The 15973-nt window shown below is 35.3% G+C and overlaps 2 protein-coding genes across 3 annotated transcripts in view; one reads left to right on the forward strand and one right to left on the reverse strand.

Annotated features, from left to right (window-relative positions):
* SMC1B (structural maintenance of chromosomes 1B) overlaps window positions 1-15973 on the forward strand; it is an 86934-nt gene that overhangs the window by 47818 nt on the left and 23143 nt on the right. For both annotated transcript variants that reach the window (XM_060111785.1, XM_060111786.1), the window contains exons 12-15: window positions 3207-3353; window positions 13571-13708; window positions 14006-14122; window positions 15528-15634. In XM_060111785.1, coding sequence (XP_059967768.1) covers window positions 3207-3353; window positions 13571-13708; window positions 14006-14122; window positions 15528-15634 — 509 coding nt within the window. The remainder of the gene's footprint in view (window positions 1-3206; window positions 3354-13570; window positions 13709-14005; window positions 14123-15527; window positions 15635-15973) is intronic.
* Window positions 8436-15973, reverse strand: part of FAM118A (family with sequence similarity 118 member A) — a 61523-nt gene continuing 53985 nt past the window's right edge. The window contains exon 9 of the mRNA XM_060111787.1: window positions 8436-8907. Coding sequence (XP_059967770.1) covers window positions 8892-8907 — 16 coding nt within the window. The 3' untranslated portion in view covers window positions 8436-8891. The remainder of the gene's footprint in view (window positions 8908-15973) is intronic.

A 15973-nucleotide genomic window follows, 5' to 3' on the forward strand; every position in this document is an offset into this window, starting at 1 on the left:
AAAGAACATGAACATAGATGTTTGACCAACTTTTGGTTTAGGAATTTTAGTCCCTGTGTATGACTTTAGGCAAGTTTCTTAATATCTTTAAGCCCTAATCTATAAAATGGAAATCATATTTACCTCACGGGGTTGAAACATAGAATCGAATAGTATAAATGCACTCTGTCAAGCACAGTATGGTAAATGGTTGCAATAACAACAGCAGCAGCCAACCAAGCAATGAAAGTAAAAAGAATCTCAGAAAATCGTTTGTCCCTCTGCTCTGAGAGGGGAAGTTGACTTGCCCAAGTATGGCTGGGAAGAGAGAGTTGGCATAGAACACCATGTGTATTATGACAGATTCTTAGCTCAAAGTTCTCAATACACTTCTCTCTCTTCTCTCCAAGCCAGCCCATGGATTTTTTTCCTTTGCGTTACACTTGGCTTTTACATATCGGAAGCACAAGTTAATAAATGTTCAGTTTGGGAAAAAGAGCTCAAAAAGGAAAATAACCATCCCTAACATGTCCTCTAGAATAGAGTTGCCAGATAAAATGTTTGGACATACATTTAAAAGTTATTTGTTGTTTATCTGAAATTCAAATTTACCTGGGCATCCTGTATTCCTATTTGCTAAGTCTGGCAACGATACCCTAGAAAGATCTAGTGAGTATTGTGGTATATATGCCATATATTTGATAATCAACTATATTACTCTTAACTTTTATAGGTATTGGTATATGTATAATTGAGTCTTTACTATGAGATCAAAATATATTTACTTAACTTCACTTTTTTTTAATGGTATCACTTTTATATTTTAATTTAATCGAGAATTAATTTTAATATGTATTGTTAGATGTAGGTATTAGCTTTTTCCCCCTAAATGGTTAATTACCAGTCCCAGCATCATATATTGAATAATTTTTCTTCTTCCTACTTATTTGATTGAATTTACTGATTTCTCATCAGAGTCTAAATTATTTATACTTTGTTCTTTTTTCACCTAGTTTAATTTGTTATCTCTAATTATTATTTGTAGCTATCTTATTGTATATTTATATTTATTATAATAATCTTTATTATAATCTATAAAAGAATAATTTCTTTTAGGAAATAGTCAAGATATACATTATAAATAAGTAAACTATTAGCCCACAAGCACTGTAAAATCATCATGTATAAAACTACACTCAGGTTCTTCTTTCTAGATCTTGATCCCTCTCCTGTATTCTTCAATTCTTAGTACCACTATTCTAACCAATGAAATTCTGTTTTCTCCTCATGGATTTCCATGTAACCTCTACAATTCCCAAGGTTTTCTGATTATACCATATAAATATTTCTCAAATGTTTTTCCTTTTCTTCACTGTAGGTATTGGCTGATTTCATACCATCACCTTTGGCTTTACTTGGACCACCCCATTTTCTAGATACTTGCCAGATTGGTCTACTTAAAGTTCATATCTGACCATTTCACTCTCCTGTTTGCTGTTAGACTGTTCAGTGCTAATCCCCCAGCCCCCTCCACAAGCCCCATCAGTCCTCATTTGTATTTGATCCACATTCTTCCTGTGATGACATACAAAGAACTCTGTGATCTGCCCTGTCTACCAACCTCATTCCTTCCCTTCTTTCTTGAAATACAGACACATAGCTAGAGCTCTAGGAGTCGTCTTGGACTACAAAATGACTTTGAAGATTGTCATAAAAGAAACACTGACACACACGTCACTAGTGACACACTGTAGATGTAAAGTAAGCTTTATTTAGAACAACTTAAAAGCAGAGAAGCAGTGGAGCCTGTGTATTTCCTCAGCTTTCATTCCACAGAGGTGGGCTTTGGCCAGGCAGAAACAGGGTGAGCTAAAAGTGTTCCAGGAGAGGGAAGCTGCCTCAGTACCACTTTATATTTTTATGGGGAGGTCGGAGGAGTAAGCTGATCACGTAACAGTGGGCTTCCTGGTCAGGGAAGCTGCTTTCCAGACCAACCAGAGCTTATCTACAGGAGTTCAGTTTCCATGCCATGGCTGTTGGTATCCAGTAGAGATCTAGTGTCCTTCCAAAGTTCAGACCTGATGAGAAAACTCATTGCCAAGCTAACCGTTGGGAGGGAAGGGAGCCCCCAGGGCCTTCCAGAAAATAAGAAGCCTGTCTCCCTTGAGGAGTAATCCAAGTGCTAAGGATGGTAGAGCAATATTATAGAAAGAGTCTTTTTTTGTTAACTATGCAACCACCATACATACGCTGGAATGTTTACCTCTGTAATTGCAAGAGAGAAATAAACTAAGTTTTCTGTTAAATATAATTAATCTACTTCTAACTAGTACCTCTGATAAGATACAGTGAAAGCCTTCAACTCCACTGGAAGCCTTCTATGAACCTTCCAGGCTGGGTTGGAGCACCCAAGTTTTAAGCTTCCAGATTACTCTATGTTTCTATTGTCTCATACTTTACATTGTAATGATATGTTTGTATGTTTCTTTTTCCTACCAGCATGACTCCCTAAGGGTCAGTACCATATTTCACTCCCTTTTGGTCACTCCAGTCCCCAGTATAGAATGTTTCAAACACAGCAGTCACAAAGAGAATGTTTGTCTGAATGCAGGAATGAATGAGATTCCTGTCAGCATTTTTTTAACATTAGTTCACATTACGTGGTTTTAGTCCTCCACAAGCTGTCTCCTCTGCTTTGACTAATTGATTAGAAACATTCACAAAACACTGAGAATTGCTTTCATTTATTCTATAAAGCATATGGTTACTCATAGGACTATAAACTTTAAGCTATTTTATACCTTTGACTCCATTTAGGTTTTTTTCTTGGTCCCTGTTTCATATTCATTTTAGAGAACGTGATATTTTTGATATCCTAAAGTAACTAAGGCTGTTTTCATAGTATGTCTTTGACATGTGATGTCAGATTCTTTAAAATACAGTATTATATAATGCAGACTATGAGATATTAAATACAAATACTCTTGGTTTTTTCTTCTCAATATTGAATATGTTTAGAACTAATATATAATTTTATTTTGAACTTTTTAAATTGCTGCTAATCTGTTGCCTAGAATTGTTTGGGCTTTAGCAAAACAGGGTTATTAGTGGAGTTCAGTAAGTAGTTTTTCTCATCTGCAAAGTCTCAGCTGTGAAAGTTGTCATATTATGTTCTGTTTTTATCTTTATGTACATTTCTCCAAGGTAAAATATTTTTAATTTTACAGACAGTAGCTCTTGATGGAACGTTATTTTTAAAATCTGGAGTCATCTCTGGAGGGTCAAGTGACTTAAAATACAAGGCTAGATGCTGGGATGAGAAAGAATTAAAGAATTTAAGAGACAGGAGAACTCAACTAATCCAAGAATTAAAGGTAAGTCCATGTTGTAAAAATTGTAGAATACCAAGTAGAGTAATTATGTTTTTAAGCTAATTTCTTGGGTAATAAAAGTACCATGCCTATAGTTTAAAAGATTCAAATTATGCAGAATGGAATAAAGTAAAAAATAAAAATCTCTCCCTCACCCATCCTTACATCTCAGTGGTATTTGTTAAACATAGTTTGATGCATAGCCTCCAGAAATGTACTCTGTGTATGCAAGCATATGTGTTATTTTTCTGATTTGTTTTATAATAGACTTTTGCTATTGATAGTGTTTGCAACAACCTTTTTCACTTAATATCATAACGTGGACATGTTTTCATTTTAGCATATAGGAACCACTTTATTTTTAATGAATCCTGCCTGGCATTCCATTATATAGATTTTGTTTATTTAACCAGTGTCTAAAAATGGACATTTGGTTTTTGCTATTACAAATGATGCAGCATTAAACTTTCTTTAGAGAGGGAAAATAACACAGTGCCTAAGAGTATAACTCCTATAGCCACACTGCCTGCGTTTGAATCCTGACTCTGCCACTTACCAGCAGCAGTATGACCTTAGGCAACTTACCTTATCCCTTTGTACCTTAATTTCCCATCTGTAAAATGGGGATAATAAAAGGACCGTCCTTTTAGAGTTATTTTAAAGATTAAATCAGATATTCCAGGTAAAATACTTAAAACAATGCCTGGTAAAAATCTAAGCATTATATAAATGTTTGTTGTTATATCATTACTTGTACCTCTAAGATGATTTCCTACATGTGGAACTTCTGGGTCTAAGGATGTGTGTATTTAAAATGTTGATAGATACTGCTAAGTTCCCATCAAAAGAAACCTGTAGTAGAGTGTGTATGTTCCTAGATTGCAACACTAGATACTAACAAATATTTTAATCTTTGCCAATCTGGTAAAGAAAAAAGTGTAATCTAATTGTTTGAATATGCAATTCTTATAACTGAGGTTGACTCATGTATTTATTGGTTCTTTGTAATTTTTTTCTTCTGTGAACTTCTTTTTTTTAAAATAATTCATTTGTTTGTTTATTTATTTATTTTTGGCTGCATTGGGTCTTCGTTGCTGTTCACAGGCTTTCTCTAGTTGCAGCGAGCAGAGGCTCCTCTTCATTGCACTGCACAGGCTTCTCACTGCAGTGGCTTCTCTTGTTCCAGAGCGCGGGCTCTAGGCATGTGGGCTTCAGTAGTTGTGGCACATGGGATCAGTAGTTGTGGCTCGCGGGCTCTAGAGCACAGGCTCAGTAGTTGTGGTGCCTGGGCTTAGTTGCTCTATGGCATGTGGCATCTTCCCGGACCAGGGCTGGAACCCACGTCCCAGGCATTGGCAGGCGGATTCTTAACCACTGCGCCACTAGGGAAGTCCTCTTCTGTGAACTTCTTATTTATTTCCTGTGCATGTTTTTCTGTTAGGTATTTGTTATTTTATTACCTACTTTAAGAATTATTTGTATTATAAATAAATTACCCTTTAGTCATGTATGTTGTAAATATATTCATGTTCATGTTTCAATATTTCATGTTGTAAATATATTCTCTATTCAACTTTTTTTGTCAGCTATATTGAAATGTAATTTATATACAATAATGGTCACCAATTTTAAGTGTATGATTCTATAAGTTTTGACAAATGTATGTAGTCGTGTAACCACCACCAAAATCATGATATAGAACATTTCCATAACCCCCCAAAATTCCTTTGGGCTCCTTTGTAGTCAGTACCCTCTCCTGGACCCTCTGGACCCTGGCAACCCAATCTACTTTCTATCATTGTAGCTTTTTCTGACTTAGAATTTCATATAAATGGAATCATACAGTAAGTAGTCTTTTGTGTTATGCTTTTTTCATTTAACCTAGTTCTTTTGAAATTCATATTGTGTGTATCAAAAATTTATTCCTTTTTACTGTTCAGTATCTGTTTGACATTTGACTTTGTTTTATCATACATGTATTTTTAATCTTTATGTAGCCAAATTTATTAATCTTTTATAATTTCTGGATTTCAGTGTCATGCTCAGAAAGACCTTATTCTTTCTGAAAATGACAAAAGAAATTCAATAATGCTTCTTTCCAAAGTATCATTTGTTGAATATTGTAATCCCACACACACACTTAATTGAAATGTCAACTTTAACAGATACTAAGTCAGTAGAATGCTTTTAGATTATTTATTTTTCCTATTTAGCTTTCTTCTTTTGTGTATACAAATGACCAGTTTTTGATTCAAGGAGATATTCTGGCAAGGTTACTCTGCTAATTTTAATCTTTTTCTGTAAGCATAAGACCGCAAATTATGTTTTGATCTAAGTAAGGTATTTAATAAATATTCGGCTTTTAAAGATTTTACAAATTTAGGCCTAGGCACAGAGAAAGTTCTAGGAAGGTGGCAACTTGAAATGAATCTGGCTTCCTATCCATGTTTATACTAAGCTCTTACCTGTGTGTCTCACCTGAACCTAGTGGAGAGTTGGGTGCAAATGATGTCTTGGGTTCTGGGGGAGGCCACCAGGAAAAGCTGATGCAGGGCTTCTGTTGATCTTTGAAGAGTGCTGGGAGAAGAATCAGGACATAGGGGAATCCTGGGGGGAGGTTAAATATTTGTCCCATGTGAATATGCATAGTCTTGAACACCGTGAAGCTAAATATTAGAAGGTTGTGGCCTCCCTATTCCTGAGTTTGGGAGAGGCCAAAGAGACCAGAGAGACGTCTCTTCCTCCGTCACAGGGTGGGGCACTGACAGTTTTCTGTTGTAATTGCTGGCCTTTGGGTGTAGGGAATGTTTGTGGGACAGCTGCCATTTAGGATACCTTAATACCCAGACCAGATCCTCAGTAGGGAAAGAAATGCACAAATGCATTTGAGGTGTTCCAGGAGCCATCAACACTTGAACAAAAAAGTAGCAGTAAGGAAATGCAATGTAGTATCGACCCTCTCTCTGTCCCACACACAAAAAAAGACTTTCTGTCACTAATAAATGTATTTCTAAACTATAGAATGCAGTAGATGGATTGAGGGATGGGATTGCCATTGTTGAGAACCAAATTAATAACCTGGAAGACCAAGTGGAATAGTATCTCAATGAGGGGGAAAATTACAAAGATAAGGAAATCATGAGAAAAATAGAGACTTAGGTAGACTCAGGAGACTTGGTGTGAGAATAATAAAAGTTTCAGAAAGAGGAAGGGGAGCACAGAGGAGAGGAAATAACTGAACAAAAAAGAAGAAATGTCTCTAACTGAGGATCCACCTTAATTTACCAATTGAAAGGACACACGCAGTTCCATGTAGGTTTAATGAGAAAAGGCACACATTAACACAGAAGTCCTAGGTTTTAGAGGCAAGGCTAAAATACGAAAATACGCCACCCCCCTTGAAAAAATATTCCTTGTATATGTTTTTTTAAATCAAGCTCGTATCCGACTACAAAACTAGATGAGACTGGAATAACAGCTATGGGCAACTGAGGGAAAAGGGCTACATCCCAAGATATCATTTACCTTTCAGGAATCTGCAGATAAGCAGATTCAGAGATAATGTCATGCACATACTCCATGTGACAAAAATACCAGAGAAAGTACTCTAAGCAACACATGGATTAGAACAGACCTAATTATAATAAATGAATAGTGCTAAACTAACTCAGCAAAACCTGGGAACTAGAGATGGAGAGAGAAGTAAATATGTTCCAGAGGTCTTATCTGTGAGGAGATGAAGAAGTAAGAATATTTTAAAGATTGTATCTTGGTGGGACTAGAGTGTTTAAAAGTACACTAACACAGGAACAAATAACAAAAATAATGCATGAAAAGAATAAAAGATAAAAAATAAGACGGAGGAAATAAAATTTTTGTTTATTAGTCATTACAGTAAACATGAGTGGATTTAAGTTTCCCATTAAAAGACCAAGATCATCATAGCTTAAAATAAGGCAAAACTCAGCTAAATGTCATTTGTAAGAAATTGTCTTAAAATTGAATGTTGAAAATTATGGGATGAACACCTGGCAAATGCAAACAAAAAAGAACAGGAGTGACAATATCAGACAATGTGAACTTTAAGGTTAAAAATCCTCACTATATTAAGCTTTCAATAAATATTTATTGAATGAATTGAATAAAGAAGGACGTTATATATTTAAAAACAAGATTTCCATTTTAAACCTCTTTGCAGCACATAGTACCTAAATATTTAAAGCAAGGATAGTTAATAAAAATGAAATTATAGTGAAACATTTCACTATATGTATGTCTTTCAAAATTGGACAGATCTAGTAGACAAAAACAGTAACTTAGAGGAATTGGTAATACAATCAATAAGCTTAAATCCAGATTCTATTTCTAACACTTATTAGCAGTATGACTCTGAGTAAGTTACTTAAATGCTTTTATGCTTTAATTTTCTCATCAATAATAATGGGGATAATAATAGTACCTATTTCATAGCATTGTTAAGAGGATTAAGTAGGTTAATGTAAACTTTACAAAACAATAAGTGCTCAATAAATGTGAGATATTATTTAAAATAACTATGAAACACTAAAAACTGATCATATGCTTGTCCACAATGGAAACTTCAATATTTTTTTTTAAAGTAGAGATTTTTATACGTCATCTTGATCATAATTTAATGAAATAGAAATAGTGACCAAAAAAATCTTTGTCTACATAGAAATTCAGAAATGTACTTGTAGATAGTTTGGGGATCAAACAAGTAATCAAGAAGAAAGTTACAAAATGTCTTGAAAATGGTGAATACAAAATCTTTGAGATACAGCAAAGCTACATCAAAAGGAAAATACCTTCATTATTAAAGAAGAAAGATGAAATATAAGGGACTTTATTACTTTAAGAAATTAGAACCACCACAAAATAAACAACAGTAACGGAAATTTTTAAAGCTGAAATTAACTAAGTAGAAAACTCCAAATAGAAAAGGGAAAAATGAATCTAAAGCTGGTTCTTTTGAAAGACTAATAAAATAGATAAACTCTTTGCAACTCTAATGAAGGGAAGAAAAGTTAGAAGTAATCATGTACAGATCAGGAATGAGAAAATTAAAATAATTTTAAGAGAATGTCACAAGCAAATAATTATATAGTAAAAAAAATTGAAAATCTGTAAGGATGATGTTCAGAAAAATATAAATTGCCAAGATCGACCAGCAAAAAAGCGGAACATTTGAAAAATGAGGCAGTGGCAGGCAGTGGTATAGTTGGTTGGCCCAGTACCTATCCACAACCTTTTCCTTCCTTGCTTGCCTCTATTATAGAATCATAAAAAACTAAAACAACTTGATTTCCCAAGTTTCCTTGTAGCTAGTGGTGGCCCTGTGACAGTTTTGGAGATATAAATGGGAAAGTTGGTATTATCTTTTGCATTTTCTTCTTCCTGACTGGAACGCATTCAAGAGGCCTGGAGATGCAGCAGCGGTTTTGCACCAAGAGATAGCAAGCTTGAGTATAAAAACCATTGTATTAAAAAGCTGAAAGTTGATGCCATTGTTGAGGAGCTGCATCACTGTAGACTGCTTCTGTGTGAGAAAAAAAAAAAAACACATTTTTTAAGCCATGGTTAGTTGAATGATCTCTCATTGAAAAAAGACTCCAGGAATGTAAAATAGTGCAGCAGCTATGGAAAACAGTGTGGTGGCTACTCAGGAAATTAAAAATAGAATTATCGTATGATCCAGCAATTCTGCTTCTGGGTATATACCCCAAGGAATTGAAAGCAGGGTCTGGAATAATACTTGTACACCCATATTTATAACAGCATTATTCACAATAGCCAAAAAGTAGAAGCAACCCAAGTGTTCATCAGCAGATGAATGGATAAACAAAATATGGTCTATACATATAATGGAATATTATTCAGACTTAAAAAGGGAGGAAATTCTAACACATGCTACAAAATGGATGACTCTTGAAGATGTTATGCTATGTGAAATAAGCGAGTCACAAAAAGACAAATACTGTATGATTCTACTACTTATATGAGGTACCTAGAGTAGTCTCATTCATAGAGACAGAAAAGTAGAATGACGGTTGCCAGGGCCTGGGGGATTAGAATGGGGAGTTAACTGTTTCATGGGTCTAGTTTTCAGTTTTGCAAGGTGAAAAGAGTTCTGGAAATTGGTTGCACAACAATGCAAATGTGCTTAAACACTATTGAACTGTACACTTTAAAATGATAAAGATGGTAAACTTTATGTATATTTTGCCACAATTAAAAAAGAAAGACTGGGAACAGATGGGTTTATAGCTCAGTTCTGTCTAATATAATTCTAATGTTACATAAGCCATTCTAGATCATAGAAAAAGATGGAAACTTCTCAGTTTATTTACTAAAGGTAGTATAACTTTTTAAAATATAAATTTATTATTTATTTATTACTTTTGGCTGCATTGGGTCTTCATTGCTGCATGTGGGCCTTCTCTAGTTGCGGCGATCGGGGGCTACTGTTCGTTTTCGTTGCGGTGCGTGGGCTTCTCATTGCGGTGGCTTCTCTTGTTGTGGAACATGGACTCTAGGTGTGCGGGCTTCAGTAGGTGTGGTGCATGGGCTCAGTAGTTGTGACTCGCAGTTTCTAGAGTGCACGCTCAGTAGTTGTGGCGCATGGGCTTAGTTGCTCCACGGCATATGGGATCTTCCCAGACCAGGGCTCGAACCTGTGTCCCCCGCATTGGCCCGTGGATTCTTAACCACTGCGCCACCAGGGAAGCCCCAGTATAACTTTAATATCAAATATTATAAAGATACTACAAAAAATAAAACTAAAGACTGACTTCCCGGGCCTCCCTGGTGGCGCAAGTGGTTGAGAGTCCGCCTGCCGATGCAGGGGATACGGGTTCGTGCCCCGGTCTGGGAGGATCCCATATGCCGCGGAGCGGCTGGGCCCGTGAGCCATGGCCGCTGAGCCTGCGCGTCCGGAGCCTGCGCGTCCGGAGCCTGTGTTCCGCAACGGGGGAGGCCACAACAGTGAGAGGCCCGCATACCGCAAAAAAAAAAAAAAAAAAAAAAAAAAGACTGACTTCCCTTGTGAGTATAAATATGTAATCTCTAAATTAAATATTACTATAGAGAATTTAGCAATGTAGTAAAAGAAAAATACATCTGCTGAATAGAATTTGTTCTAAGAATACATGGGTATTTCAGTATTAAGTGATCGATCAACATAATCCATTACACTAACAAATTAAAGGCAGGAGAAAAATCATATGATCATACATAAAAAGGCATTAGGTAAAATTCAGCAGCTAGTCCTAATTAAAGTTCTAAGTAGAAGAGTAATTGGTGGAAATTACTTCAATAAAATAAAAAATAGCTCTTACCCAGAACTAACAGAAATAATTGCTTAAATGGTGAAACATAAAAACTGTTTTAGTTAAAATCAGGAAGTAGAGATATTGGCTCTTACTGTTATTATTTAACATGATCTTGGAAGTTATATTAAATATAGTTAGTCACAAAATGAAATAATTTGTATAAATTTTTGAAAAGGAGAAAAATTGACTTTTTGCTGATAATAAGACTGTAGTTTAAAAACTACTAGATTTAATAAGATAATGGAAGGGCTACATAAATAAACAAAACTGTGTAATTTTTCTCTATACTATCAAAAAGCATCTAAAAAGGGAAAAACAGGGGCTTCCCTGGTGGCGCAGTGGTTGAGAGTCCGCCTGCTGATGCAGGGGACGCAGGTTCGTGCCCCGGTCCGGGAAGATCCCACATGCCGTGGAGCAGCTGGGCCCGTGAGTCATGGCCCCTGAGCCTGCGTGTCCGGAGCCTGTGCCCCACAACGGGAGAGGCCACAACAGTGAGAGGCCCGCGTACCGCAAAAAAAAAAAGGGGGGGGGAAGTATTCTGCTCACAATAGGAATAAATATAAGTATAAAGACACAGTAACTATTAGAAAAATAAATCTTATTGAAGGACAAAACAACTGAAAGGAAAGACATACTATATTCTTGGGTTAGAGGTCCTCCAATTAATATAACTTGAATGCAAGTTCAATTAAAATATTACCAAGAGGGGAGACTTCCCTGGTGGTTAAGAATCCACCTGACAGTGCAGGCGACACAGGATCAATCCCTGGTCTGGGAAAATCCCACATGCTGCAGAGCAACTAAGCCGGTGAGCCACAACTACTGAGCCCATGTGCTGCAACTACTGAAGCCCACACGCCTAAAGCCTGTGCTCCACAACAAGAGAAGCCACAGCAATAAGAAGCCCACACACCCCAACGAAGTGTAGCCCCTGCTTGCTGCAACTAGAGAAAGCCCAGGCACAGCAACGAAGACCCAATGCAGCCAAAAATCAATAAGTAAATAAATAAAATTTAAAAAAAAAAAGAATTACCAAGAGGACTTCCCTGGCCTGCCAATACAGGGGACACGGGTTTGATCCCTGGTCCAGGAAGATCCACATGCCGCGGAGCAACTAAGCCCATGCACCACAACTACTGAGCCTGCGCTCTAGAGCCCGTGCTCCGCAACAAGAGAAGCCACCGCAATGAGAAGCCTGCGTACTGCAACAAAGAGTAGCCCCTGCTCGCACAACTAGAGAAAAGCCCAAGCAGTACCAAAGACAAAATGCAGTTTAAAAAAAAAAAAAAATATATATATATATATATATATATATATATATATATATATGTGAAACCAAGAATTTTTTATTTGATAAAATGATCCTCTAATTCTTACAAATGAAGAATTTCCTGAGACTAGTCAAAAAATAGGTAACAAAAGAGAGTGTGGTAGAACTTGTAGTATTCTGTATGTTGCCAACATACAGAATACTATGAAAAGCCATTGTAACCAAGCTGAGGTAGTATTGGCATAGGAATGGACAGATTAATGAAAAAGAATAAGGACTTCAGAAATAGGGCCCTGTATATGTGATAATTTAATATACAACTAAAATGATGTTTTAGTTTGGTGGGAAAAGGTTAGATTATTTAGTAAATGATATTGGCACATCTAGGGAAAGTAATTTTGTGCCCCATAATATGACATATAAAAATAAATTCTAGATAGATTGAAAACTTGAATTAAAAATATTTTAAATGAAGATACATTTTTTTTAAGTTTAAAATGAAGACTATAGGTTCTGTAGTATCAAAGAACTCTATAAATTGACTTGAAAAAGACATGATAGAAACATCTGGGCAAAGGATAAGAGTAGTCAGTTCACAGAAGAAATCCATATGGCTAGTAAACATGAAAAAATGCTCAATATAGAATATAGTACTCAGGGGAACACAAATTAAATTAGTGTTACTTCAAACATATCAGTAAGACTTGGGAAAAATGTATATGCTGGTAGGGTTGTAAAGAAACATACTCATAACGTTATTTATAGAAATGTGAATTGTTTAGCCTTTGGGAAAGCAGTTGGTACCAGCTAGTATAATAAAAACATGAATATCTTTGACCCATTAAGCTCACTCTGGGGAATCTATTGCATGGAAATAAAAACACCAATATTTAAGGGTATACATACAAGTATGTTATTGCAGCACTGTTTGTGGTGGCAAAAACCTGGAAACCAAGTGAATGCCCATCATTACGAGAAGAGTTAAATAATTTTGTTACAGTCACACTGTGGAATAATACACAGCCATTAAAAGACTGAATTTAGAGCTTTATCAGTTGACCTTTGTGAGTAACTGAATGAGAAAAGCAGGAGGCAGAAAAGCATGTTTAATGTGATTCTGAATTTGTAAAACAAGACTGAAAAAACAACATATATAGGTGAGTATGTATACATGTTTTCATATACGGACTTGGAGTAAAAACACAGAAGAACATATACTAGCGAGTTAATTTGGTTGAGTAATAGGGTGGGTGAAGGGAGAAGGAAATGGATGAGGCAAGACAAGGATGCACTAAAAACAAGGCAACACGTATCATATGATCTCATTTATGTCATTTTTGTGCCTTGGGTGGAACATGGACTCCCCATTCCTCATTTTCATGCCTGTTTCCTGTTAGGGAGATAGTTTTTTGAGGATGTTGTATGGCATCTTGGTTACTCCAGATGACTTATGTACTTAATTGCCCAGTATCAGAAGAAGGGAAGGTGGAGTGTGGATGCGGTTATATGTAAAAAGCAGTGAATTATGACGTATGAAAGCACTGTGAAAAGTAAAAGTGTTGTCTGTTATAAAATATTTTTTTATTTCCCTTCCTTTTTAGAACTTAATGAAGACACTTCGCAAGGAAGCAGATTTGAAACAAATACAGACTCTAATACAGGGAACTCGTACACGACTCAAATATTCGCAAAGTGAACTAGAAATGATTAAAAAGAAGCACCTTGCTGCTTTTTACCAGGTAACATAGACTTAGATAAAATTTGATGGAAATTAGAACCAGGACATAGAATTTCAGGAATTACATTTATAAAGCACCATGTAGTTTTTATACTTTTCCCCATGATTGAGGTATGTTATAGTTCTTTAAGTTACTTTATTTTTATGGTTGTTAATGTTGTTATCCAGTTGTACCTGAATTTACCTTATCTCACAGATTCTCTTTTTATTCTGAAAGATGCCTATCATGTTTTTGGCTTCACTATATAAAGCTAAAATGGCCATGTTAAAAAGACATTTTTTTCTCTTTTGTAATCAGGAACAATCTCAGCTACAAAGTGAACTACTAAATATTGAGTCTCAATGTACTATGTTGAGTGAAGGAATCAAAGAACGGCAACGAAGAATTGAGGAATTTGAAGGAAAGATACATAAGGTTATGAATGATATATTATGACTAAATGGCATGTGGAATATAGTTCTAGACCAGATACCAAATTTAGGGCTTCTTCAATATGTGCTAAAGCAAAGTTTGATAAATGCTAAGTTCTACTGGTTTGCCAAATTAATTTCCTTGTGTTTTTTTGAGAACCACTATTGCTAATCTCAAGAGAAAATGACTAGTATACATGGTTATTCTCTTCAGCTCTCCAGCCTCTCCTTGTCCATTGTAAAATTTGCAGCCACTTTCTTTCTCTCACTGCCCTTAACACCAGGAAGGAAAGAACTGTGTCATTTGTGTCATCTTTTAAGGTTGTGTATTCACTCAGTAATTTTTTCTTGAACATTTATTATATGCCAGGCACAGTTGCTTGGCTCTGGGGCACCAAAGATATGATCATCTATCCTCTGCTTATAAAGTGACAGACACTTTCTGGTTTAATTCATTCCACTGTTGCTTATCTCTAATCCTTAAAAAGTTGTTTGTCACACCATCACTCAATAACTTACACCCATTGCCTCTAGTTCTGCCTTTTACCACATGATTTGAAACTACACTTATGTTGCCCCCTTAATTATCTCTTTTCCAGGTTAAATACCCCTAATTCCTTAGTTATTTACATTTACTATGGATCTAAGACCAGTTCTGGTAACCAGCCTTTGGGTGCTCTGTTATTTGTCAATGCCCAGAACAAAAAATAATGTAAAAATACTATCTAACCAGTTCAGAGTACCCTGGAACTCTGCACATAGAACTATAACTTTCCATGGCTTGGATTATCTACTTATACAATTTATAGCTTACTGTTGTGTCAGTCATATCACTTTCATATTTAATTTATATTAAACAAATCTGAAAGTTTTTTAACATGTCCTATTGTTAAAACAAGTCTCTCTTATCCTATAATAGTGCATAAATGCAGGGCTTTAAAAATATTAATGTTAAATGTTATTTTGTTAGATATGGCTCATTCTAGTTTTTCCAAGTGTTTTGAGTCTTAATTCTATGCTTCAGTCCTCTTGGTTTTACACTGCTTAAGACTCTAAAGTATTACTCAAATATAAAGAATATTTTATGTATTTATGTAGAATGTTATATTTTGCTGAATGAAATACTTCCGATTTTGTATTAAACACTTCATAGGGCCAAAACACTTAAAAGGCCAGCTATGAGCTTTCTTACTTAGTTTTCAGAATAAGAAATTTGAAAATAGGTAAGCGTAGTTTATGGAGTTAAAGAAAGAGAAAGCACTGACTTTTCAGAGTACAGTGATGCTTGTTGGGATTAGTCTTTGGCCTAATCCAGGAAAATCTTGGTGGGAAAAACGTAGATTTAAGCATTGTCTATGTATTTTCTTAAAATTAATTATTAAACCACTTGGTTTAAAATAATTTAAAAGGTTGAAGATGATATTTTTCAACACTTCTGTGAAGAAATTGGTGTAGAAAATATTCGTGAATTTGAGAACAAACATGTTAAACAGCAACAAGAAATTGATCAAAAAAGGTATTTTTATTAAAAGATGTTGGTAAGCAGTTACCTATATATAAATGTAACTATTACTTCATAATTTAAAGGAATTTGCCTGAGGTAGTCTTTATTTCAGTTTGTCAAGAAATAGCTAGTAAACATTCCTATTTTAATAAAGAGATCTAATTCTTTTATTCCACAATTTTTTAAAGAGAGAAAGCACAAATATACAAAATAAGAGAATGGGGAAATAATTACACAGTGGTTATTAAAATTTACTTAGTTTTCTGTAAATATCCATATATGGATAAAATTGTGTAGCCTTTCTCTAAACTACCAGGGAGACAATATATTAGGTGAAAATATCCCAATTAT

This window comes from Mesoplodon densirostris, chromosome 11, assembly GCF_025265405.1.
Source record: "Mesoplodon densirostris isolate mMesDen1 chromosome 11, mMesDen1 primary haplotype, whole genome shotgun sequence".
Taxonomy (NCBI): domain Eukaryota; kingdom Metazoa; phylum Chordata; class Mammalia; order Artiodactyla; family Ziphiidae; genus Mesoplodon; species Mesoplodon densirostris.